General features: G+C 38.7%; 1 protein-coding gene and 2 long non-coding RNA genes across 3 annotated transcripts in view; 2 read left to right on the forward strand and 1 right to left on the reverse strand.

Moving 5' to 3' along the window:
• The first annotated feature begins 5,433 nt into the window (after positions 1-5,433).
• Positions 5,434-9,197, forward strand: LOC119877535. Its single transcript, XR_005378510.1, has 3 exons — positions 5,434-6,717; positions 7,389-7,549; positions 8,893-9,197. It is a non-coding gene; the product is annotated as an uncharacterized LOC119877535 (long non-coding RNA).
• Positions 9,198-11,348: 2,151 nt separating this feature from the next.
• On the forward strand, positions 11,349-20,019 carry LOC119877536. The gene is made up of 2 exons (XR_005378513.1): positions 11,349-11,795; positions 19,852-20,019. It is a non-coding gene; the product is annotated as an uncharacterized LOC119877536 (long non-coding RNA).
• The window catches only part of MPHOSPH8 (M-phase phosphoprotein 8), a 50,063-nt gene continuing 35,818 nt past the window's right edge, over positions 13,506-27,750 (reverse strand). The window contains exons 8-14 of the mRNA NM_001145981.1: positions 26,738-26,878; positions 25,995-26,081; positions 22,190-22,344; positions 18,682-18,836; positions 14,966-15,093; positions 14,051-14,134; positions 13,506-13,547 (exon numbers count right to left, since the gene is read on the reverse strand). Coding sequence (NP_001139453.1) covers positions 13,506-13,547; positions 14,051-14,134; positions 14,966-15,093; positions 18,682-18,836; positions 22,190-22,344; positions 25,995-26,081; positions 26,738-26,878 — 792 coding nt within the window. The remainder of the gene's footprint in view (positions 13,548-14,050; positions 14,135-14,965; positions 15,094-18,681; positions 18,837-22,189; positions 22,345-25,994; positions 26,082-26,737; positions 26,879-27,750) is intronic.

The following is a 27,750-nucleotide window of genomic DNA, read 5'->3' on the forward strand; positions in this document are numbered from 1 at the left end:
TCCTCTTGGGCTCTGATGAGACAGCACAGGCATCTGGAGCTTTTGCTGATAAGAGTATGTTGTATTAACAAATGATGTGGAGGCATAAAAAGTTGAGAAATGAGATTTAATGACTTTTCTTAAGCTTTGTTTTTGTGTTTTCTGTTTCTGCAGCCTGATTTCTTATAGCTGGTGGTAATCAAACAGGAAATTTTGCACATTTTTAAAATGTGACAAAAATTTTTTAACTCGTCTGTTTTTAGACTTTTCAAAACCCTTTTTTAGAACATGTGTTGGCATCCAGCCATCCTGGCATACATGTCCGGGACAAAGTATTTTCATCAATGACTTAGTTTAGCACCTGTTTTCTACCCTATATTTAAATAAATTTAAATAGATAACACATAATAGTGCAGATTATACTTACATAATGTTTGAGTAATTTCTCCCCAGTGTAACCACTTGATATTTACTGTGTATGAACATGAGATGGAATCTGCAAGAAATGTTTTTCCTCTTAAGATGATTTTATGTTCAAAGTAAGTAACATGTTATTTTGTATGGTTTTAAGTATATGGTGAAAAATAAACTTGAATATTATTTGCTAATTCATTTCCAGTGCTTTTTCATTATATATGAACTGGTCGATACATTAAATAATGGATTCTTTGATGTGGCAATAATTTACTTGAAATACTGAACTTTTAAATAGTGGAAGCCATACAGGTAAGTTCATAATAACCATCTTTTATCTTGAACTGAAAGTACAATTTATTGTTATTGTACTGCAGCTTGTTTTAAAACTTAACTTTGGGGTACTTCAGACTCTTGATGTCAGGGTCATGAGTTCGGGTCCCATGTTGTGCTTAGAGATTACTTTAAAAGAAAAAACATAAAAACCTTAACTCTGATTATGCAGTGATCAGATACATTATCTTTGGCTTTTGGGGAAGGAGTGCTTGAGAAATCTTAGGTGATCACAAGAAGATAATGCTGCCTTTTTTTCCCTTTTCTTTTCTCTCTCTCTCTCTCTTTTTTTTTTTTTTTAATTAAAATGCCTTTGTAGGAATTTGGGGACAAAATTAAGTTTGAAATATTTCAGTGGTGTCTTTCAGTCCCAAGTCATTGTTGACATCATCCCAGTTCCTTGCAAATACATACAGGTCTGAGACCTTGAAACTGTGAGTTAGTTACAACTTTTCTTAGACGTCATGAATTCTGTATGATAAAAGTCATCAATTTGTACTTTATTAGATTTCATTTGAGTCTTTGCTGAATTTTACATTTCTTTGATAACGGAAGTAAATGTTATGACCTTTGGAGAAAAAGATGGTGTTTGTGTGTGTGTGTGTGTGTGTATCAATTTATTTTCCTGAAAAACCTAGTTGTCCTCAATAAAGCTGGAAAAAATAAAGATTTATAAAATCTTTATGTATTTATAAATGATACTATTTATATTTAATAAGATTTATAAAATCTTTATGTATTTATAAATGATACTATTTATATTTAATAAGATTTATAAAATCTTTATGTATTTATAAATGATACTATTTATATCCTATTTACTCAAACACAACCTTTTTATAGATACTTATTTCTTAATTTTGAGTTGTTATATGAACTTTAAAATAATCTCTTTCTCATTCTTTAATTTAAAAAAACTTAAAATCCTGGGGCTCCTGCCTGGTTTCATCTGTGGAACATGTCACTCTTGATCTCAGGTTTGTGAGTTTGGGCCCCATGTTGAGTGTAGAGATTACTTAAATAATCTTTGAAAAAAATAAACCTTAAAATGCTGCTTTTTAAAGATTTGGAATAGCCTGTCACTTAAATCTGTGAGTTTGGTTTGGCAGCCACTTTTTTCATAAACTTCTGGGCCCCTTTCTAGTTAGTACATCTTGCGTCAGAGGCAACCCCTGTTTTATTTTGATCATCATAAATTAGTTTTGCCTGTTTTTGAAGTTCATGTAAATGGAATAATAGAATATATACTCTTTGCTTCTGGCTTCTTTCATTCAACATAGTGTTTTAGAGATTTATTCTGTGTTGCATATATCAGCAGTTGTTTCTTTCTCATTGCTGCATAGTGTACCAGTACATGGATATGCCACATTTTTTTTTATCCAGTCTCCTATTGATTCTTGGGATAGATCCCAGTTTGAGGTTATTATTAATCAAGCTCCTATGCACATTCTTGTACACATCCTTCACACACCTCACACATCTCATTTTTCTTGGGGAAAATATCTGGGAGTGGAATTGCTGAGTATAGGGGATGTGTAAGTTTCTTAGAAACTGCCAACAGTTTTCCACAGTGTCTCTCCTACTTTTACATGAGCAGCGTATGTGATTTCTCTTGTGTTCTGCATCCTTGCACATCATTGTGGTTTTTAATACACATTTCCCTAGTAACTTCTCATACACTTTTTGCCCATTCATATACCTTATTATGTGATGCATTTTTGCCTTTCATACCCTCATTGCTATTGATACAGTAGTTCCTCCCGCCACTTACCTGAGAGTGTAACACTTTTTGAAGACCCCCCAGGGGATGCCTGAGCTGTGGATAGTACCAAATCTTAAAAATAACTGTTTCTTCCTGTATTATGTAACAGTAATAAAGTTTAATTTACAAATTAGGCACAAGAGATTAACAGCAATTACTAATGATGGAACAATTATAACTATACAGTAATAAAAATTATATAGAGTATGGTGTCTCAATGTTTTACTGTACTATTATCTTTGTGTGATGATGTGACATGCCTACGTGATGAGCCGAAGTGTGATGAACAGCGTAGACATGGTGAAGTAGCATTAGGTTATTATCAACCTTCTGACTTTTCAGAAGAGGGTCACCTGCTTCCACACCACCTTTAACTATAGGTAACTGAAACTGCAGAAAGTGAACCTGGGGGTAAGGGGGGAATGACTATGATAAGGCTGTGTGGTTTCATCACTTGTCTATTGTAAAACTCATTGACCTATGTATAACCTATGATTTAAAAAAAATTGGGAAAAAAGTATAAAAAATTTTAAAAATTGGGTATCTTGATTAGAATTCTGGAAATCCAGATGATAAGGGAATGCAGAATTGAATGTTCATATTATGGACTTTTGCTTTTTGTAAAATATCAGTTGGAAAATAGGTGTTATATAATTTAAGTTTTATTATGATGTCTGGCAGGCTAATGTAGGTAGAAGATACACGGGTTGACTAAAAAACAAAAAGCCCTCAGTTTGCTATATTTTACTGACAAAGAAAAGATTTTATTTATTTGTGAGAGAGAGAACTAATGGAAGGAGCAGAGGGAGAAGGACAAGCAGGCTCCACACAGCAGAGAGCCCAATCTGAGATCATGACCTGAGCTGAAACCAAGAGTCAGATACCCGACCGACTGAGCCACCTAGGAGCCCCTTATTGCCAATTTTCAGGCCAAAAGAGTCAGTGAAAATTTAAATGTTGAGAAACTTTGTGTCTTTTTCTCAACTAACTGTTCAGTTAATGGACTGTATTGTTCCATTTGTTCATCACTTGAAATTGTATTACATCAAAAAGATGAACTTGTAGACGTATTGTCCATTGTTGTAGAGATTTGCCTCTTTCATGGGTGTTTACTCAAGTTTCCTTGGGAGATGATGGCTTTTGAATTTTTGGCCTAATATTTTTGGGTATGTTATTCACTTAATCACACAGTATTTCCCTATACTCTTCGGAGATTTATTATCATTACTATTTTAAGGATTTGAGAGAGAATGAGAGACTGTGTGCTTGAGTAAGCCAGGGGAGTGGCAGAGGGAGGGAGAGGATGCTCAGGGAGACTCCCTACTTGAGTGAGGAGCCCGATGCAGGGCTTCATCCCAGGACCCTGAGATCATGACCTGAGCCAAAATCAAGACTTGGACGCCTAACGGACTGAGCCACACAGGCACCTGAAGATAAATTCTTTGTTGCTTAAAGAAAACCTGTTAGTTAACATTGAAATAAAATTACTTCACTAAGGATTATGTTACATATTTTCATTGTTGTGAATTGCCTATAATGATACCATTTGGTTTATTTATTGCTTTAGCAGCCAGTATTGTGGTCTGTGTCTTCGTTGTGAAAGCAAAGGATCAGATTGAGTTGTGAGCGCTCTTGTATATAAGCTGGCTCTGATGGTAATGTTTGATAACATGGATATCCTCCCATTTCCATACCTCAGACTTCAAAACATACGCTCCTTGGAAGGGAAACCCCACTGCAGAGCGTGTCAATAAAAGTGTGGCTCCTTTAGGGTTTGATACCATGGGAATGTACATCAGAGGAAACACGACCTTTTACATTATTTCTGGCAAGGTGTTTTTCAATATGAACCATTACTAAGTAATACTAAGAGTATTGCTCACCCCTCATGCTTGCTGAAGTATAATCTATATTTTATACATTTCTTTCTTAGAATGTACTTCTATTATAATTTCTGTATTACATAATACAAATTATATGTAATGTAAGGATGATGGTAGACTTGTGTAGTCACTGGAAAAGGATACCTTCTCTCACTCCAAGAGGGGAGAATGTTAGGTGCATTGTTACATAATTGTTAAGAATGGGCTTTCCATATCTTTAATGTTTTATTCTTTAAGAAAAGTCCTCAGAAAAGCATATGTGGTATTAATGGGTGTTTACATTTCTGACTATATGAAAAGTATTAGGGTGTTAGTTTAGAGGAGCCGTCTTTTCACTCTCAACAGTGCATAGTTCTGGCAGGGAGGGTAAAATCCGCATAAACTTGTGTAGTTTTGATGCAGTTTTCTCTTAAAATAAAAAATGGACCAATTTCATCCAAAGTGGTATCATGTAGTCTTGTTACAGTTATGCTTTAAGATTTCAGTTAAGGGAGACCTTTTCTTTTAATGTACTTATTGGCTGCCGCCCTCCCCCCCATATTTGACAGTATCACTCTGAGACAGGTGTTATGATGCTGAGCATCAGGAAATTTGTGTTCTCAGCTCTCTTTGTGTATTACCTTTCTAGGACTTTATGGACTTCAGATCCAAACTGGGAGTATCATGGAATGGCTGTACATGTGCCATAGCTCACTATGCTTTTCTTAATGGTCATTACAGCCCAGTGTACAATAAACCTGGTCATTTCTTTGTAAGACCACTTTAAACAGAATGGTGGTGATTTTGAGTATTGAATTCAGATATTAAGCCACCCTTTTAAAGACAAAATATTGGCAACTAAACTTGAATAGTTCTAGAGATGACGTTTCTAGGTAATATAGGTAATGATTGCTTTGTAAACTGCAGGTTCACATTTTTGAAAAGTTGAGAAGATAGTATTTTTTTAAACTTATTTATTATTTATGAAAGAGAGAGAGAGAGGCAGAGCCACAGGAGGAGGGAGAAGCAGGCTCCATGCCAGGAACCCAACGTGGGACTCTATCCCGGGACCAAAGGCAGGTGCTAAACCGCTGAGCCACCCAGGAATCCCCAGAAGATAGTATTTTTAGTATTTCTTGTATCATTAAGAATTAATAATATAAGAATTAATAATCCAGTTGTACAGTTTGGCTTCTGGCTCTTCTTATCTGCCTTCCCTTTACCAAAGCAATACAGAGGTACAAATATATACCAAACTAACCTAAGAATCTTCAGTGACTTTCCTAATTGATAACCTCACAAGAATCCTTTGTAGTAGAATATTTGTAGGTGGAAATATATAAAAGATAATTTTTGATTTGTAGTATGTCTTGTTTGAAAAAACATTTTAAGGTTTTATAACTGAGACCATGGGTACTGTTGGATCATTTGGAATCCCCTTAAATTACATGCAGAATTTCATGTTCATATTCTTTTACATGCAAATTTGCTATAGATAGGTTCATACTCCATCCAATGTCCAGGCAAATTTGAGACCCAAATGAGTTTTGAAAACAGTGCTAATTTAGGGTAGATATTTCCAGTATTTAGGGGTCATGTACCCTAACAGTTTAAAAAATTGAGCGCAAACTTGTATATTTATTTCTAATCTCTAATTGTGTTATCATTGTACTAACCTTTTAGATAGGTTTTAAAAAGCATTCTGAAAAAAAATAAAATAAATAAAAAATAAAAAGCATTCTGTAAGGATAATACCCAAAACTGTATTCCAGTGGAAAATCTGGGATTAATAGTCTTTGGAGAACATTGGTCCAAGGGATTACTAGGGTAGTTAAGAATCTTTTTTCTGATTGAACACAGCAGACATATTTGCCTGTCCTGGTACAAGTAGAATAAAGTACTATAGAATAGAAATCAGGATCCTCTGTAGAATTTTGGATTACAAGATATCAAGCACTGGTGTGCTGAGGCATCACCAGTGCAGACAAGAGGGCCTATCTATGGAAATGAAAAGGAAGGATTTAGCAAAATAGGCTCTTAATATTTTAAAATTATTAGCAGACTTGGAGACTCAAGGTTTAGGATGTAGTAGTGTTTAATGCCAGAACATAAAATTGAATAGTCCGCTCATCTCCAAGAATTATGAATTCAAAGGAAAATTTTCACTGAATGAAAACTGATGACTGTTAAGAACTTTATATAGATTTAACACTTCTGTCACTTTATTAATTACTGAAATTGGCTAAATTTGATTTTATTGTATTCCTAGGAAGGTGAAAGAAAACATGGATGAAGCTTCCTGAATTCGGCTTCTGGCATGAGTCAAGCTCAGAGATAGGAAATGCTGGTGTCAGTATTCCCTTTCAGGTCAGTCAGTGTCTATTAAGACGGCGTTCCTTGCTTCTCTTTCCTTAGCCGTACCCCCCCCCCCCCCCCCCCCCGCGATCCTGACTCCTTTGACCTCGTGAGTCTGTGTTGTCCCATGTTTTGAATTAGTGGAGTGTTAATGAATAGTTTATGGCGGCAGCCGAGACTTCTGCTTCTCTGCCTCACCAGGATCACTGCCCTTTTCTCTAAGTTGGAGGCGATGTTTAGCTCCAGACTGCCCTGTCTTTCCTCATGGTATTTATCTTCAGGGAAAAATGAACTGAGAGTAGAAATCACATATTAAATACGTCTTTAAGAAAAAACCTTCCTCTGGGTTTTTAGTGATCCCAAGTCTAGAATTTTAGCCTTAAGTTTCTTGGAAACTGTGTAATCTTAAAAATGGTTTAATATCATAAATTCAGACCCATACTAGGGATGATACTAGCTCTGTATCTTCCTTGCTGATTTTTACCCTTTTGTAAATAGGTAACGATTTTCCTAGTATTTTGTTAGATATAAAATTTTTTGAAATATTCACATTGTGACCTTTATGACACAATTCCAGTGACAGTATACTGCCATCCTAATAGATCCAGAAAGTATTATTTTAAGGATATTTCCTTCCTAATCACATTATCTGGTGATGATATACAATCTCTTCTTGCTACTAGAAAAGTCGTCCCAGGGACCAGGAGCTTCAGCCTCACCGGGTTCTTGAGTGCAATCTCAACACACAGCTCACCAAATGAATTTGCCCATTTTAACAAGATCCCAGGGGATTTGAGTGCACGCAGACATACTTGGAAACTTTGAGCAATTCCACCCTTTTAAGGTATCTGATGCCCATGCAGCACAAAAATGTGAGAGCTCTGTTTTGCATTGTTATCCAACTCTAGAATATTAACTTTGAATAGGAATTCTCAAAGCTGGTCCCTAGACCCTCTAGGAGCTTAAGAATACACATTCTCAGGTCTAGCTACTAAACAGGAATTTGAGGGTGGGATCCAGCAATGCAGTGTCTTATTTCTTAAAAGACCTTCAGGCAGGAGTGCTTGGCTGGCCCAGTCAGATCATTTGACTCTTGATCTCTGGGTCAGGAGTTCAAGCCCCATCGTGGGTGTAGAGATTAGTTTAAAAAGTAAGTGGGGGTGGTGCCTGGTGGATGGTTCAGTTGGTTGAGTGTCCAACTCAATCTCAGCTCAGGTTTTGAGCTCATGGTTGTGAGTCGGAGCCCTGCATTGGGTTCCATGCTGGGTGTGAAGTCTACTTAAAAAAAAAAAAAGAAAAAAGAAAAGCCATCCAGGTAAACGGTTTTCATCAGAGAGCCACCAATCTAGAGAATTACTTATTAAAAAATTAGAATTGCCTTTTGAAATTAGAGAATGTTTGTATTGTATGTTCTGTAGACCTTTTGTTGGTATTAAATTTTCAAATTGCTTAATTTGTGTTCCTTAGAATATGAAGAAATAATCGCGAAGTATGTAAGTGGAAAAAACTTAATGTGCATAGGCTAACTGCGCCACAGATCAAAGCTGTGGCATTATGTGGCTATTAGCTTGTCAGGTGGATTTGTCATTGGAACTTTAGGAATTTGAAGTTGATTTTGGAAGAGGTGAATAGTATTTAAAATACCTGCTTTTCATCACAGATATCTTAGTGAAAAGAAAGTGGTTCATTTCAGGAAGATACTAACTTTTACAGTTTATAGAAGTTAATAAAATGCAGAAGTCTTATTAAAAATTCAGTATCTTCAAGTTATCTTTTTAAAGTGTTTCATATGTTTTCAAGAAGTAGCAGAACCCCCTGGGGCTCATTTCGAACACAGACCCACCATTTGAGATTTACAGAGCCCGAGAATTCCAACAGCCTGGTGTTGCTTTGGTGTGGGGACTGCATTTTCAGAGCCACTGTTTTTTTAAGCATTAACATATTTTAACTCTTCCAGCACTTAATCTCAAGATGAGCTCACAAGATTACTAGTTTCAGAGAGAGAGATTACTGAAGAAATATAGGTCCAGTGTATTAATTCAATTCTTGAATATGTTTTAGGTCTGTTACTAGTGACTGTAGCCTAGCAAATTATTTTCTTTGTAACTGAAACTTATGTTTCCAATAGAATATATACAATAGATACTAATTTCTGTTTGCTAACAAAGAATTTATCTTTTTTTTCAGGTCATTTTGTTGGAGAAATGCTTATAAAGACAGAGGAGAAACAAGCCAGAAAACAAACCTTATTTCATTTGTGAATTTATTACTCCATATAAACAACTATGGATATATGAGTATCCTAACATTTGACATTATGCCTCATGGAGTTTTCTTTGGTTAAAATACTATCTGGAATAGTGCAAACTTCCATTATCATTCAGTTTTTTGTTAAGATATATACTTACCCCTTGGTGTGGTCTTTGCCATGGAGAGTAGTACGGTAGTAACCCACAAATACAGAATAGCCAATAAACTCCCCTTTCAACTTCTGTGAGAAGCATTGGAGGGATTTTTTTTTTACCACCCATGTGGCCTATAACTTTGGGTTGGTCCCAAGATAAGGAGCTAGTCATGAAATTTGGCAATGTTGTGAGAAGAATCCTGGTTTACTACAGCCATATATATTTTAGCCCAAAAAAAGGAAAGAATGGCGGATATGAGCAAGGCAGAGTTTGAGAGTAATGGAAAATTCCTTTCTTCCAAGTTAAACTGATGCCCAATATTATAGAAGTGGGTTAGATTCCAGCTGACTGGGCTTCTTGGGAGCTTTGGATGAGGGCAAAGGACTATTTCCTGATTTTAATTTGGTCCTTAGTTGTGACTCCTCATTGTAATTACAATTTTCTAGCTTACTAGTTAGTTATGCTCTTCTGTACTTGGAGGGAGATACAAGGCTTAGAATCCCAGATTTGGTCTGAAAGGAGAACTATCTCAAGTCAGCACAGGACAGAGGAAAGCAGTGTGTGTTCTATTAGTGGTTCTCCTCATTTATTTAACCAACACTTGGACTAATAAAGCTTTAAAATTTTAAAACAAAACAAAACAAAAAATAAAATAAAATAAAATTTTAAAACAATTTTAGGGCTTTATGATAAAGTATTAGGATATAAAACAGTAACTGCATAAAATATTAAAATTTTCCAAATTCTTTTAAGGTACTTCATAAATCCTTTTTGATAATTCTGGTGTACATAGCCTTCTTTTCCCTGGTCTTTGCTCATCTTCCTCCTTTCTCTTTCTTTTCTTTCTTCTTTCTTTTCTTCTTCTTCCTCTCCTCTCCTCTCCTCTCCTCCCATTTACCTACCTCCTTGCTTTAGAGACACTAGACTTGCTTGATAAATGCTCTTTATCAGGTCCTTTCACTGTTAACATTTTGGATGCTAAGTCTTCTTCCAGCACTAATAAATTCTTGAGAGCTAGCAGAGTTAACACAGTTCTAAAGCACTTGAGCTTCAAATTGCAGCATCCTGAGATTTTACTGAATAAGGTGAGAATGGCTTGGGAAGACAGTGTATGAAAATGACCTGTTCTCAGAGTGAAACTGAACTCCCTTATAGGTGTTTAACATTTTGATAGTATTGGGCACTAGACGCTGCTCTTTGAAACTATTATGGGTAAAATATGTGCTTTCTAATATAGCCATACTCAGAGTGAGCTAGATCTGAAGATACAGAAGTTTAAATTATTGACTCAGTTATGTTGTCCTCAGTACCATATGGACTGGAATAATGGCTGAGAGGTGATTTTTAAAAATGTATTAGAGAAAGCATGAGTGGGTGGGAGAGGGAGAAGGAGCAGAGTCCTGCTGAGCAGGGGGGCCTGATGCAGGGCTCTATCCCAGGACCCTGAGATCCTAACCGGAGCTGACAGGCAGATACTTAACTGACTGAGCCACCCAGGTGTCCCTGATAATTTAAGATAAAATGGAAGTAAAAATGTATACTATTTGCTTTTCAGTGAGTCTGGCCAAAGAATGATATATCCCATTTGTGATGATCTGCTTAATCAGATTGCCCATGGCTTAGATATAAAGCTCTGTATTGTGTATACTTTGGAAGAAGACTGCTTTGGTTTTGAAATGTAAGTAGTAGGCGAATCTGTAAACCATTTGGTAAGGTGCTCCTTGAGGATTGCTTTGTCTTCCACAAAAATATGGCTCACACTTTGTACACACTTTATTTGAATGTCAAAGTAGCAGCATTGTCAGTATCTGGTGGAATGAGCTGCCTCATCAGAGAACCAGCAAGAAACCACTCAAGTGCAAGTCTCTATACAATTCAAGTCATCTTCTACTTAAGAAACCAGAACTTTAAGAGTGGACAAGTGTGCAAACTATAGAGCTAAAAGTATTAAATTGTTTGGCTCTGCTTTCAATTCCCAGTAGACACTACTGTTTTACATAATTTACTTCCCCATATGGCATAAAACTGGTAGAAGCTGAGACGGACAACTCAAGGATTGTGTTACCCCCAAGTAATCTTTCACTTTTGTCCTCCTTCCGTGACCCTGCTCTTATGTCAAAATAACTTGCCCAATTTCCCATAATTAAGTTTCATCTGGTACAAGATTTTTTTTTTTTTTTTTTTTTTTTAAGATTTATTCATGAGAGAGAGGCAGAGATACAGGCAGAGGGAGAAGCAGGCTCTGCACAGGGAGCCTGATGTGGGACTCGATCCCAGAATTCTGAGATCATGCCCTGGGCTTTGAAGGCAGACGCTCAACCACTGAGCCACCTAGGATTCCCCAAGATTTTTTTTTAATCCTTGCTGACTTCCTAGCTTTCATACTATGAAAAGAAGAAAGTTTATCTTCAGTTTAAGTTTAGAAGCCTAAACTTCTAAAAGAATTACTCGTCAGATTTTCTACTTGTTTTCTAGCCTGGCCTTGCCTTTTTTTTTCCACTTTAAAATATTTTTTTTGTATTTATTCATGAGACACACAGAGAGAGGCAGAGACACAGGCAGAGGGAGAAGCAGGCTCCATGGAGGGAGCCCAATGTGGGTCTCAATCCTGGGACTGGGATCATGCCTAAGACGCTCAACTGCTGAGCCACCCTGGCGTCCCTGGCCTTGCCTCTTGGATAAACAGTATGTTACTTTTTTTTTTTACGTTACCTTTTAATATGTACTTATAAAGCTGATACTATCTTTGTGCGTATAAAGCTGATACTATCTTTTTTTTTTTTTTTTTTAAGCTGATACTATCTTAAGCATGATTTTGAGATAATAGAAATTTTCTTTAAAAATCCATTTCTTGGGCAGCCCGGGTGGGTCAGCAGTATAGCACTGTCTTCAGCCCACGGCCTGTCCTGGAGACTGGGGACGAGTCCCATGTCAGGCTCCCTGCATGGAGCCTGCTTCTCCCTCTGCCTGTTGTCTCTGTGCCTCTCTCTGTCTCTCATGAGTAAATAAAATCTTAAAAAAAAAAAAAAAAAAAAATGAAAATCCATTTCTTGGGACGCCTGCGTGGCTCAGCGGTTGAGCGTCTGCCTTCAGTCCAGGGCATGATCCTGGAGTCCCAGGATCGAGTACCACATTGGGCTCCCTGCATGGGGCCTGCTTCTTTATGTCTCTGCTTCTCTCCGTGTGTCTCATGAATAAATAGAATCCTTAAAAAAAAAAAAAAAAAAAAAAAAAAAATCCCATTTCTTCTATATGTATTAGATGAAGATACCATTTCCCTGACCATTCCTGGCCTATCCACTGCTGCTAACTTTTTTTCTAAAAAGCTATGAACTCAGATACAGTACATGGTTCAATATAGCTGAAAAAATTCCAGTCCAGCCATTATTTAGAAACTTTTACACATTAGTATCCCCTTGAAGTCCTGACACTTGAGATACAAAGAAAACAGATCAACATTTGGGGTTTTATTAAGAACGGTGTAGGAAAAGGCAGTAAGTAAAAATGTCTCTCTGAAATGTGTATACAATGAATGTATGTGGTCTGTGTGACTTTCTGAAATTTTTTTCATTAAAATTCTAACCTCGATAGTTCAGAGTGAGTTGGACTTACTAGTTTGCCATATATTTCTTAAGAGACTATGAGAGACCTGTAGGAAATCTCTAGAAACAGGTAACTTAACACGATGCACTATGTGGCAAATAACCTTGGCTGGCCTTTTTAATTTCCAGTGTTTGTAATGAGGGCACAGGATCTGGCTTTTGAAAATTACTTGATGGATTCACAAGGATAAAAGTTCACAACCAGTATCTTCTTTTAGGCCCCAGTGTCCCGGTTTATATTTTTTGCTGTATCTTAGATTCTGATTTATAAGAACAAGGTAACTGCAAACACACAACATTGTCACCTCCCAATTCAGCATCTTTGGGAACTGCATATTACAAACAGATCAGACCTCCTCCCTCGAATCTGCCTACCAAGTTAGAAAATCATCCTTCAAGGGCAGCAAATTCACACGTTATTTAGTGCTTGAGTAACTTGAGTATCACATATACTCAACTGTTTTTAACGCAGAAATTCACCAGGGCTAATAGAAAATTTCAAGTTAGAAAAAAGATTTTTAATTTTCTTAAATAATCCTATGTACCATTCCACATTGTGGAAATACTTAAGTATGCAGTCTGCAGACAACATTGAAATTTCAGAAAACTGGCACAAATACTTACATCTCTATTTTATAATATATTAGAATCACCATGTCCCATCTTAGAGCCTGTAACAGATAACAGTCCTGAAAATGCAAGAGGTTTACAGTTGAAACATCAAATCTGGAGGTGTTCGCTGTGCCAGAGTCCCAAAACGGGTCCAGAAAGAACTCCATCCCAATTCTGTTAGTCACTGCAGCTGTACTCTATATGCACCTATTAGCAGCTTAACCTGTTGAAAGAAGAGAAACCTAAGTTTCAGAACAGATCCCTTACCAAGTTCCCCTTTCTCAGAAGAAGGAAAATGCATGACCAAGATTTGCCAGTCTTGTTTGGCAAAGTTCTCAAATTGGTCATCAATTCAGGATGTTGGATTTTAAGTGCAGACGATTTGATTTTTAGGTTATTATATAACTTACTGTTACATAGATTTTTGGTCCAGCTTCATTTTACAAAGAAATGTTTAGTGAACAGTCTAGATAAATACGTAATATGTCATACATTAAAAAATAAACCCGAGAATACAGCTCTGACTGCTCAGTCCTGGAGATGACACACAGTCTATGTCTAACACCTGTAGATTCTGGTGCACAGCTATCCCAGAGATCACGTGTTTTCCAGGACAGGCACATCAGGAACACAGCATACACGGCATTCTTGGAATTTTTTTCTGGTGGTGATAATCTGGAGTAGCAATAGGAATAGCTGCACTGAACGTGAGGAAAGGATTTTCACCTTAGCAGAAGGCGCTTCCGTCAACCTTATGAAGAGTTTATTGAGGCCTGCAGCAGGGCTGAACGAGTAAACAAAATGACTATCCTAGGAGAGAGACCACAAAGAGTGTTTTCTCAGACAAACTACATCTGAAGGGCATCGCTCTAAACAAAAACATCGCAGATTCCAATGACATAAAAGAACACAAATTTTATACTTTATATAAAGCAATTTGCTGTGGTAATTTTTCCTTTGATTTTTCAAAATGATACAGATGGCAAAAAAAAAGCTTCTAAGATTTATCTGCAAAAACAGCATCCAGATAAATCTTTAGGATTAGCAGGTATCCAGCCACATACAGCATGTTTAAATCTTCATAAACATTAAGGGCTTAATTCAGCCCAAGGAAAGAATTCTTAGAGAAGGAAACGTACACAAAGATTCTTCAAGACCATTTTTTTGTTAAAATTTACATAGCTACTAATAGTTATTATACATCAAAATTACAGTAAAATGTTTCCCTAAAGCTGTAAGCACTAAAACTAAGCATAAAAACACCCATTTTCTACATATTTGAAGCACAGAATGGGTGTACTTTAAAAATTTCCTAAATTCCCTTTAAGTGAATGTAATTATAACGGTGTGAAAAGGCGAACTATTTAAAATCAGACAGTATGTTTCTTGTACCTTAAAAGTTTATATCCAGAACGCTCAAAAGACATTATGGTAAATGTAAGTTAAGGCATATATATAAAACCTTAAAAGTCCAGGCTTTTAATGACAAAATCTAAGATAATTTTACTTTATAGTTATGGGATACAGCCTCATTTCCAACTGGTTTAATTACAGTTAGTGTATTTTATTAAAACACAAAAGTCATCTGTGCTTCTGGATTAGAAGAATGTACTTTTCAATAACGAACTACAAAAATCTTACCAGAAAAACTGGAAGTTGAAATTTATCATTTAAAACTACAGCTTGTACACTACATGGTCCACAGAGCCGAGCAATAACTTCTTTACCCAAAAAGTTGGCATGGAAAATAAATAGCAGGATGCCAGAGCCTGAATAAGGGAGATGTAAAAACATATTTTAATACCAGGCCTAATAGGGCCGCCTTTCAACTCTGCAGAAGGTGCACCTGTATGTGTTGGAAGAAGTCCCCGGAGTATCCCCGAGTACCATGCCCATGCATACCGAGCAATCGGGAGTCCTCCAATTTAGTGTTACCTGGCATTCAACCGCAGACCCCTTTTATTTTTTGTTCAAGTAATCCCTACTGACAGCTCATGGAACAAATATTTAAAAATACGCTTTTCTACATTAATTTTGGTCTAAAAAAAGTATTTAAAAGTTGCTGCTAGGGCACCTGGGTAGCACAGTTGGTTTCGGCTCAGGTCATCATCTCAGGGTCTGGGAATTGAGCCCTACACATCGGGCTCCACACTCACTGGGTGGTGGTCTTGAGATTCTCTCTCTGCCCCTCCTACTTGTGCTCTCTGCAGTAAATACAATCTTTAAAAAATTGCTGCTAAATGTGTAAATGTCCATGGAGGTAAATTTCTATGACAGTTGTCTTTGGGTGTGAGTTTGAATGACTGTCCATTTTTTTCCACATAGTATTTTGCCTTTTCCAAGTTTTCGGATTAATAATAAAACTTGTTGGGGGCGGGGGAAGCATGGGACTTGAAGCTTCCAGTAACTATCCAAAATATTCTGCATGACTCATTTTTCTGAACACCATACTTTTAATATAACAAAATCTATGAACTCTTATGACCTTTCTGATAAGCCTTTTTTAAGATAAAAAAAAAAAAAAAAAACCACTGATCCAGATGAGAAAACCACTCCTTTTATGAAGAGACTTCATCAAAAATACCCCAAGGAACCATTTGCTTTATTTGTTCTGTGCCCCTGGCTCTCTTTACCTCTCCTTTCAAGCTATTTGAAGTTAGTTATACTGATTTTGCTCTCTAGCTTTAAAATGCAATACCCCCTCCTCCCACCCCCAGAGCGCTGAGCTTCAAAAGAAAAGGTCTACACAGACAACATAGAGAAAGCTCCTCCTTTGTCTTTCCCCCCTCAGCCCCACCATGAAGGGGCATTTGATCTGAGAGGAGGTTGAGTATTACTATCTGCATAGAGGAGAGTGGTGGGAACTTCAGAAAGACCCAAATGGGGACTAGCAGTTCTGCATTCGGGTACTGTTTAACCAGAATGAGATCTAAGGAAGGGGTGTTTGTTAGCTCTACTCTGACAAACACTTCAAGTTCACAGAGATAAAAGGACAGGAGGGACCCTAGTTTGCTAATAGTTGTCTCACGGTACCAGTAACAACATTTTTCTCTAGCCAAATGAGGTGTTAATCACAATCAGAATCTCGAGGAACCAAGGTCAGTGCTGCTCCAACTGGAGTGTGCTCATAAATCACCTGACATCTCACCAAGGTGACAACTGAGAGTCAGGTCTGGGAGAGGCCTGAGGGTCTGCATTTCTAACGAGCTCCCAGAGCAGGCAGAGGAAAACCTTGAGGATCTTCTACCTGCGGATGATTCTTTGGTAACATTTTAGATAAACAGAGAAGACTTCTGGTGGCCACAGACACTGCATGTGCACAAAAAAACATTCAGTAACCCTCAGGCAGTCCAGGTGCAGGCGCCTGGGAGCCTGGCCCAGCTCAGCTCTGCCCCAGCGAAGGGAAGACAGAGGTGTAGAGGCCAGAGTATGAAGTGGAATGAAAGCTCCAGCCCTGAGAACACCTGCTGCAACTGAGTCTTTTGGAATCTTTTGGGGGGGAGGTGGAGATTTATGTAGTTTACTTCAAAGATTCTCTGGTCATAGGTTTTCTTACCAGATGAAACTTGGAGATTTTTGCTCTAAGTCCTACCCCCACCCCCTCCCTCCATTTTTTTTTAGTTTTTTTGTTTCCCCCCAAAACAAGACTCACTCCCCAGCAGTGCAAATGATCCACTTGGACAGCTGAAACCACAAATGATTCTTCAATGTCAAGTTCACTAAACACTGGTGTTATAAATGACTGTCTTTAATTAAATTTTCATTAATGGACACATTTTTAAAAATGTTTTTGTTTTTTTAACATAAAAGCCAGAACCCAGCTGCATACTTCCATAAAGGCAGAAACAATATTCCCTCCACCTAAACACCCTGGATCCATGTCCTAGTCCTAGAGAAAGGCCACACCATGTCATGGTCTTGCCTGCAGAGCAGCTGTTAAGAAGAGGCTAGGAAGCAGAACCAAAGTTCCCATCTCCTGCTACTCAACTTTCCTATGGGCCAAGACACTTTCTTTTAGTGAAATTCAGGAAAAACACCGATTCTGGGCTTAAAATCTTAAAGCTAGTGTAAATTTCATATAACTCAATTTTAATAAAAAGTAGTAGAGTTATTAAGATCCAACTTTCATACTTTTCTTCTTCCCCTCTGGTGAAAAAAACGTTTCATTAAAGCATGGGGAATAGCACTCGTGGGCAGAAAGAACAGCCTCAACTTCCGTGCTTTTTATTTTTAAAAAATTTAAAAGATTGGGCAGCCAGGGTGGCTTAGCGGTTTAACACTGCCTTCAGCCCAGAGCATGATCCTGGAGACCCAGGATTGAGTCCCATGTCCTGCTCCCCACATGGAGCCTGCTTCTTCTCCCTCTGCCTATGTCTCTGCCTCTCTCTGTGTCTCTCATGAATAAATAAAATCTCAAAAAAAAAAAAAAATCAAAGATTGATTTATTTTGGAGGGGCTGGGGGGAGAATCTCAATTAGACCCCCCTCTGAACGTGGAGCCCAATCTCATAACCCCGAGATCATGACCTGAGCCATAATCAAGTCAGACGCTTAACCAACTAAGCCACCAGGCACCCCTATGCTTTTATTTTTTATTTTTATTTTTAGATTTTATGTATTTATTCATGAGAGAGAGAGAGAGGCAGAGGGAGAAGCAGGCTCCACGCAGGGAGCCCGACACAGGACTCGATCCCTGGTCTCTAGGATCAGGAACCTGGGCTGAAGGCGGCGCTAAACTCCTGAGCCACCTGGGATGCCCTGCTTTTTATTTTTTAAAAGACTTTGTCAGAACGAGCACAAGCAGGGGGGTAGGGGCAGGGAGAGAAAGAGGGAGAAGCAGGCTCCCCGTTGAACAGGGAGCCTGACTTGGGCTCTATCCCAGGACTCTTGGATCATGATCTGAAGGGATGCTTCACTGACTGAGCCATCCAGGTGCTCTCCCCTATGCTTTTTTTAAACAGTGCTCTGTGGATCCCTTAAAGTCACCTGGGATGGTAGGTATTAGCTGGGTCTCTTTTTTTCTGCCAGAGTAGCTCTGCTATTCAGTATTTTACATAATTGTGATATATAATGGAATTCTTTTGAGGTCATGTTCACAGAATTCTTTTTAAAAATCAGTTGAGGGGCTCCTTGGTTGGTTGGGCATCTGGCTTCAGCTCAGGTCATGATCCCGAGGTTCTGCGATTGAGTCCCACAACAGGCTCCCTGCTCCAAGGGGAGCCTGCTTCTCCCTCTCCCTTTGCCTGCCGTTCCCTCTGCTTGTGCTCAATCTCTCTGTCAAATAAAGAAATAAACATCTTTAAAAAAAATCATTTGATATTTAGTGTCACTTTTCAATCAGAGAAAACATAGGCTTACCTTCTGGTATGTTCTGTGGGGGTTTATAATTGAAATCCGTAGAAAAATCTGGCCCCTCACAGAGACGATGACATGCTATTGGGAAAATTGGTTCTAACAGAGCAAGACGTGCTTCAAAGTAATCCCTTATTGTTTCTTCTGCTACTCTTGAAAGTCTAATCAAAAAGTATAGTAAGAGTTGTTAATATTAATGTAGGAAATAATCATGAGCCACAGTATTATCAGACTGTTGAATACTGGTAAGTCCTTCCCAAATCAACCTTTTTTTAAAAAAAGATTTATTTTATTTTATTTTTAAAAAAAATTTTTTTTTAATTTATTTATGATAGTCACAGAGAGAGAGAGAGAGGCAGAGACACAGGCAGAGGGAGAAGCAGGCTCCATGCACCGGGAGCCCGACGTGGGATTCGATCCCGGGTCTCCAGGATCGCGCCCTGGGCCAAAGGCAGGCGCCAAACCGCTGCGCCACCCAGGGATCCCTTAAAAAAAGATTTAATTATTTATTTACTTATTCATGAGACACACACAGAGAGAGGCAAAAACATAGGCAGAGGGAGAAGTAGGCTTCCTGTGGGAAGCCTGATGTGGGACTAGATCCCAGGACCCCACCCCACAATCACGACCTGAGCCCAAGGCAGATGCTCAACCACTGAGCCACCCAGGCGTCCCCCAAATCAACCTTTAAAAAAAAGAAATATAATTCCTACTCACCCTGTCTCCCCACTCTATTTTTCTGTAGCACTTAGTATCTGATACACTATGTAACTGTCTTACTGTCTATATTGTCCAGGGAAATTTAGGCTCTAAGAGGGCAAGTCTTTTCCACTCGTTGCTGTCTCCCATCTCCCCAGCCTTCTGAATACTTCCTGGCACACAGCACTCAGTAACTTGTCTAACGAAAGTGAAAATTCCATTAAACAGCAAATTTGGGAATTGCCACACACAAACATATGTCTTATTATAGTACTTAGATTAGAAAGTAGTTAAATAAAATGATCAGGGCTAATTCACAAAGTATTTTAAAATAATCTTGCTGGAAGGTAACCAACTTATTTGGTTTGGCCATGATATTCCAGTTTTAGGAGTGGAATTCCACTGTATAATTGACCATGTACACGACCTTTTGTTTTTTGTCTCCCGTCTGAAATTTACTTTACTTTCTCTGCTTAGAATATAAATCCTGGAATTGGGAGTGACCATCATACAGGCATGAAGATCCAAGTCACACCCTTAAGTGTGTTGGAGGAGGAAGAGAGGCAAAGAATGGCTTTTCCTGCCCAAAACTGCCTACCCCTGGATCCCTGTTATTTTGAAAAATAAACACCTTGTGTTAGCTACTGTTTGTCAAGTTTCTGTTATGTGTTGCCAAAACAACTTATTAGTTTCAGAGGCAGCATTTAGTGATTCATCAGTTGCATCCAACACCCAGTACTTATCACATCATGTGCCCTCCTAAATGCCCATCATCCAGTTACCCCATCCTCGACCCACATCCCCTCCAGCAGCCCTCAGTTGTGTCTCTTATGGTTAGCCTCCTTCTTAATTTTCATCTTATTTTTCCCTCCCTTCCCCTATGTTCATGCTTTGTTTCTCAAATTCCACGAGTGAAATCATAGATTTGTCTTTCTCTTATTTCACTTAACGTAATACCCTCTAGTTCCAACCATGTTGCAAATGGCAAGATATCATTCTTTTTGATGGCTGAGTAAGCCCAAATAATTCTTAAGTGAAAAAAGTACTAAATTACTTACATGAACTTTCAATTAAAATAAAATGGTTTAGAATTCACTTGAAAAAGAATGAACTTGAATGGATAAACTGTGGTACATCCAGACAATGGAATACTATTCAGAGTTAAAAAGACAAGCTATTGGGCAGCCCCTGGTGGCGTGGCGGTTTAGCGACGCCTGCACCCTGGGGTGTGATCCTGGAGACCCGGGATGGAGTCCCACGTCAGGCTTCCTGTAGGGGGCGTGCTTCTCCCTCTGCCTGTGTCTCTGCCTCTCTCTGTGTCTCTATGAATAAATAAACAAAATCTTAAAAAAAAAAAAAAAAAAGACAAGCTATCAGGACACCTGGGTGGCTCAGAGGTTAAGCATCTGCCTTCGGATCATCCTTTAGATGATCCTGGGGTCCTGGGATCGAGTCCCACATTGGGCTCCCTGCAGTGAGCCTGCTTCTCCTTCTGCCTGTGTCTCTGCCTCTCTGTCTCTCTTGTGAATAAACAAATAAAAAAATCTTAAAAAAGACAAGCTATCAAGCCATGAAGACATGGAGGACCACTACGTTTAAACAGCATTTAGTCAAATTATGGAAGCAGCAAAGTGTGCATGGACAGAGGATGAATAGATAAACAAGAGGTGGTATGTATATTATTCAGCCATAAAGAAGAATGAAATCTTATCATTTGCAACAACATAGATAGAGCAAGAGAGTATAATGCTAAGTGAAGTAAACCAGAGAAAGACAAATACATATAGTTTCACTCATACATCGAATTTAAAAAACAAAGCAAATGAACAAAGGAAAAATAAAGAGACAAACCAAAACGCAGACTCTCAACTATGGAGAACAAACTGATGGTTATCTGAGAAGAGGTGTCTTGGCGGAATCAGTGAAGGGGATTAAGAGTGATGAGCACTGAGTAATGTATAGAGTTGCTGAATCAGTATATTGTACACCTGAAATATAACACTATGTTAACTAACTGGAATTAGAGCAAACAAAAATCAAAAAAAAAAAAGAGACATGGAGGAATATTTAATGCATATTACTAACTGAAAGAAGCCAATCTGAAAAGGGCAAGTACTATGATTCCAACTGTATGACCTTCTGGAAAAAGCAAAACAGTAGAGATAATAAACAGATGAGCGGCTGCCAGAGTAGGGGGGCAGGAAGGCCTGCACTGGCAGAGCACAGAGGATTTTTAGGGCAGTGCTACTCTGTATGACAGTAATGGTGGGTACATGTCCTTATAACATTTGTCAAAACCCCAAAATGCACACCCCCAAGGTGAACCCATATGTAAAACATGGACTTTGAATGGCAACTGTCAATGTAGGTTCACTGGTTTTAGTAAACGCACCACTCCAGTGATACATGTTAGTAGGGGAGGTCGTGCATGTATGGAAGCAGAGTATACACAGAAACTCTCTGTACTTTTGGCTCAACTTCACTGCGAACCCGTAACTGCTCTAAAAAATAAGTCTATTAAAAAAAACAAACTACAGATTAGTTTTAAGAGAGCATAAGCCCAATTACGAGCATAATTAAGATTTTAAGGAGATACTCCCAGATAGAACAGTGTTAACTTTTTTAAAGTTTGAGATTTAATAACTGTCAGAAAAATAATTCATATGCCACTTATTAAATTTATGATCTTTTGAGAACAGAAACCTCTTCGGACTTCCATTTAACAATCTTCTGAACAATTTACACAGGCCATTCTAATTACGACATGTCCAAACACATCTTGTGACCTAACCATGGCACATTCGCTCACACTTACGTCTCTAAATGATTCTTCAGCAAGTCGTACACCAACACATTGTTACACTGCTTTGCAAAATGCAGTGCGCTATTCTGGTGCTTTGACAAAATATTGCAGTCAGCTCCACATTCAATCACGAGTCGTACGATATCAGAATTTCCTCTTTTACAGGCCTACAATGGAAAAAAAGGAGTTAACTGTAAGATAAGTTAGACAGCAATCAGTGTTTGTCCCTTTCTCCTCCTGTGAGCCCAGCGGTTCTTTGTGAAGAGAAGGGCAAGAACATTGGAGAGGGGAAGAAAACCTGGCATCAGGTCTCACCAAGGATTACAATCTGATACGTAACTGAAAAGTGTTACACTCCTTATAGTCAGTGATCAGTACTGAAATCTGTGCTATATTCAATTTCGAAAACCCCTGAATCGTGGAGAATTGGGCAACTCTGAAAAAGATACTCTGTCCCAAGACAGAACAAACACCAGGCCTTTCTAAGCTCTAGAGTGCGCTCCACTCTTCAGACCAAGTCTCTGAGCATCACAAAATAATTTCAAAACTTCCCTAGAAGCTGCTTTAAAGGAGACTAATTAAGCATATATACAAATTTGAATTCAGCAAATTTAAGATGGAGCTGGGCACAAAGACCATTTCTAGAGTAAAAAGACCTACCACCTCCAGGTTCTTTCCTGTTACTTACTCCCTGTGGGACTTCAAGTAATTAATTAGTTTATTTATTTCACTTAAAATCAAGTGAAAATATAGTCTGTACCTATGTAGTGACAGTGGAGAGAGAAGTGGATAGACTGACCAGTATTTTAAGAAGGTAGAATTCACAGAATTTGGTAACTGAAGATGTTTGGTAATCCTGTTTCTTAATTTTGGGAATTCAGGCAGTATATACAATGGGAGTGGGGTTACATTTGAGCTGGAAAGGCTCAGAAGATGCTTCACATGTGTATCTTTTTCGGTGTAATTCTGAATTTCACTGTTTCCATTTGTCCAAAGTGGGTAACAGTACTTCTGCCTTACAACACCGAGGCTGATACCATATAACACACCGTAAAGGATGAGGGCAAGCCAGTTAGCTTTCCTGTAAGAACAAGGCTATCAGGTGTGCTACTATTCCAGACTGTATTTCTACAGAGTAGATTTTTAAGTTGTGCAACTGCTAGGTCAAAGGGCATGCATCTCAGGTATATCTGACAAATGCCTTTCCAAAGATGTATGTAACCTGGTGGTTCTCACTGGGGTGGTTTTGCCCCCAGGGGAATTCAGGCAGTGTATGGAGACATTTCGGGTTGTTAACAACCGAGGGTGGGTACTAATGGCATCTGGTGCAGAGGTTAGGGATGCTGTTGCACATCCTACAAATGATCTGGCTCACAATGTCAGGAAGGGGAAGGTTGAGAAGCCCTGTTGGAACCAATTATATGCCCGACATCAACAGGTGAGAATGTGGTTTCTCCACACCCTCACACTCTGGTAACGACCAATTTTATTTATTATTTCTGAGATAGGTTTTTAAAATTGTTTAAAAAATTTCTGAAAATCTCCTCCCATGTTTATTTCTTCTAATTCTAAAAACCAATGCAATACACTAAATCCTTAAAGCTGAAGAAACAAGTACCAAAAAAATCCCAACACAAACAAAAACCAGATCAAAGTAAACAAAAAACAAAAACAAATTTACATACAGTTATCGGCAGTCTTATTCAGACAGTAGTTAAATATCCTTTGAGATCTTCTCTGGGAAGAAGCAACAAATTGTCCCTCGACCCCTTCCCCTCTGGACACTGCCTTCCTCCTCCTCAGCTCAAGTCCTAAGTGCCTACAAAATCCAGCATCCACTTCCTCACTCCCTGCAACCACACCCCTCAAACCCAACAAACAAAGATGCCAACACCCTCTCCAGTGCTACCTCCCAAAAGCACTTCTCAGCCTATTTTTCTTTGGCATCTCTGCCTCAACAGATGCTACAGGTCAGCTCCTCCTTGAAACGCCCAGGATGCTGCACTCTGCTGATCTGATCTTCCTTCACCTTCTCTGGTCTTTCCTATGTGGCTGCCTTCCATCTCTAGCCTTTAACTCTCAGTGGTAATCCCACTCTCAGCCTGGGCCTGTAATTGTGCTGTCTACACAGATGAACTCGAATCTGAATCTATAGCCTACCCCTCTCTCCTGAGCTAAAGATCCATATGTGAAACATCTGAGCATTTCCAGCTCAAGTGTAACCCCACTCCCATTGTATACACTGCCTGAATCCCCTAAATTAAGAAACAGGATTACCAAATATCACCTTCAATTACCAAGTCCTGCAAATTCTACCTTCTTAAAATACTGGTCTATCATCCACTTCTCTCTCTCTACGGTCACTATATAGGAACAGATTATATTTTCACTTGATTTTAAAAACATCCCTGTGTCTGCAAACCGTTCATCTTTTTAATTAATTCAATCTCCCTACTGAACTAGGGGAATGAGAAACAACCACCTTTAGTCTGATTATGTCCTTCTCCAACTTAAACTGCTCTCATGATCAAGTTGTCCTAATTCCTCAGCCCGGATGCAGACCATGTCCATGCTCACTGCCCCATGTGCACACCTTTATGCGCCAGACTACTTCAGCATTTGCTCTTTAGAATGTACATGTTGAAAAAAAAAAAATAGAATGTACATGTTGATTTCTCAATAAGACAATGTCTTATTTCATGTTTGAGGTGCCACCTCTGCTCTAAGTATACAGCAAGAGAAGCACACAAAGGAAAATTAAAATTCAAAGGTAGGGCTCCTGAACAAAATAAGCATTTCTATAAACCAAAAATGAAACAGCAATAGAAGCAGTGAGCAAGGTTCACATCCCGAGTGTGGAAGAAGGTTGAAGGGACAGGTGATCCTGGCCTTGAGAATAACAGAGATTCAAGACCACGCTCAGGACCAGGCCCAGGGCTAACTAGAGCCTGTATCTGTGCACTCTTCCAGACTCAGGAAAGACTGCTGAAAATAGGTAGTACTAACACCTACTTCGGCCAACTTCCTTACACAAAACTGCATCTAGGAAGGGGGCAATAAGGCAGAGCCTCCATGTGGGGAACTAAAGCATGGCTCGGTGTCAGGACCTGCCATGTCCTAACAGCAGCTTAGTCCAAGAACCAGAATAGAAACATGCCAGACCGGGCTGAGCCAAAGTAGAGGCTAATACAAAAGTGCCAAACAGGGAAAAGTAATTAAAGGGAGAGTCCTGGGGGGTGGGGTGGGGTGGGGTAAGCTTTAACAACTTTCCACTCAAAACGCTCCGCAAACCGTAACTCCAAACACACAGGAAGAATTGAGGCTAAGGATGAATCCACCCATGTAAAGTAATAACGAAAGCACATCGTGTTCTTTTCCACTCCCTAACTGTGCATAGCCTAGTCCAGTTCCTGGTCACATAGTTCATATATCCACACAGCATGCAGCTCAGATACATCACATCCCCTGTCTCACCCTCCCCACCCCCTTCTAAATGAAATCTCTATACTCAACATGGGGCCTGAATTTACGACCCCCAAGAACAAGAGTCATATGTTCTACCAACTGAGCCAGCATCTATCCCACCTTGTCCCACCTTGAGTCCACACTGCTGAGCCTGGTATCACTTTTAGGTAACCCCATGGCTCTCTCAGCTTATTCCTATCACACTGTTGCTCATACCACCTTCTAATTTTGCTGACTTGTTTTTTCTACACATCTGTGTCCTGTTCCCCATCATATTCCCAGACCCTGCAGAGTGCCTGGCAATCAGAGGCATCAACAGGAACATCTGTCAAGACCAAAGTGAAGTATTTACCTTCATTAGAGCAGTCTCACCATTGCTCTGCTGGACATTTACAAAAGCTCCGGCTTCCAAAAGAATAGCCACTGTAGTTAAAAAGTTCTATTAAAAAAAAAAAAAAAAAAAAGGAAACTTAATTCCCAAAATTCTTTAGAAGATAGTTTTTGATGACTTGAAATTTTTAGCCACCAGGGAAAATACTTGGATTTGCATGCAGGCAGGTGAGCATGTATGAATGCACAGCCATACACAATTCGATAGCAACTTCGATTGAAGTTTAACTACTGGTTTCAACATAAGAAGCTCTGTATATCAATCCTTTAAAAAAATAATGTGGGAACATTTTAATTAAATTCTTAATCAAAAGGAACACTTAATTTCAATTGGAAAAGATTTTTAAAAGATCTAAGACTGAAACCAGCATTAGTACATTAATCAGAGGCCCTTCCCCCTTTTTAAAGTAATCTCTATGCCCAGCTTGGGGCATGAATTCACAACTCTGAGATCAACAGTCTCAAGCTCTACAGACTAATAAGCCAATCAGTACCCTCAGGTTTTCAATATAAATCACTTCCCACTAGTTAAATCACATTTTGAAAATTCAATTATAAAGTACTACCGTTGATTAAAAAAAAATTTATTCGTAAGTCCTAAGTGACTATATGAGGGTTATATTTCACCACAGAAACAGACTCTGTTCTGGTCCACAAGCTGAAATTCCCAAGGACTAAGTAACTGATGCCTTCTGAGTTCCCAACCTTCTCAGCCGCATGAATGAGGGCGGTGGTCCCGTTCTTCTGTCGGCCATTCACCTTAGCCCCTTTCCTGATGAGGAGCCTCAGCAGGTCATCTTGCCCTCCTGCTGCAGCGAGCATCACCAGGGTCATCCCGCTCGAATCCTTCATTGGTTTTGTTGAGGAAAAAACATGTCAATGTCTATCAGAAAAAATTTTAAATTAAGTCTTTTCATCTATGATGTTTCAATGTGGAATCACTTAAATGCACTGATTTAAGCAGCTACTTAAGGTTTTCATGAAAATATCCTTCTAAAAAACAATCAGAAACTAATACTATATAATTTCTTTCATAAATACCATAAAATTTTACAACTTCCATGTGTTTCAGCACTCTGCATGACATACGATGAATAGTATTCATCTTGATGCTATAAAAATGGCAAAGATATTTATTTATCACACATTTCAGGCCCAAGAGTCTCCTTGTGTTGTAAGTTAAACATGTGAAACTAACACATCTGTGATACTCAGTTGGCCCAAAGTGCTAAGGCTAGAAATGACCACTAGACATGACCTAATTCCACTCTATTAATGACAGGCTAACTGAATGGTGTCATCACAATGGGTGGCCTATACAAATGTAACTATTGGGAAGTGACAGTCTGCTAAAAGATAAAGAAGAAAATTCAGAAGCAGGAAACAGGACACTAATATGATTGGTTTCTAAGAGGCTGTGACAAGACAGAGAAATTAAAGTACTTTAAAAAGATAAAATTACATAAAGTTGACAAAAAAATAAAAAGGTAATCAATAGCTAACATATTTCCAATCATTAACTGAAACAAATCCTTAGGAATACCAAACCATTTATTAAATACCATCTGCTAAAACCAAGTTCTTTTTTTTTAAGATTTTATTTATTTATTCATGAGAGAAACACAGAGAGAGGCAGAGACACAGGTAGAGGGAGAAGCAGGCTCCCTGTGGGGAGCCAATGTGGGACTCGATCCCAGGACCCTGGGATCATGACCTGA

Source organism: Canis lupus, chromosome 25, assembly GCF_011100685.1.
Source record: "Canis lupus familiaris isolate Mischka breed German Shepherd chromosome 25, alternate assembly UU_Cfam_GSD_1.0, whole genome shotgun sequence".
In the NCBI taxonomy this organism is placed as follows: Eukaryota; Metazoa; Chordata; class Mammalia; order Carnivora; family Canidae; genus Canis; species Canis lupus.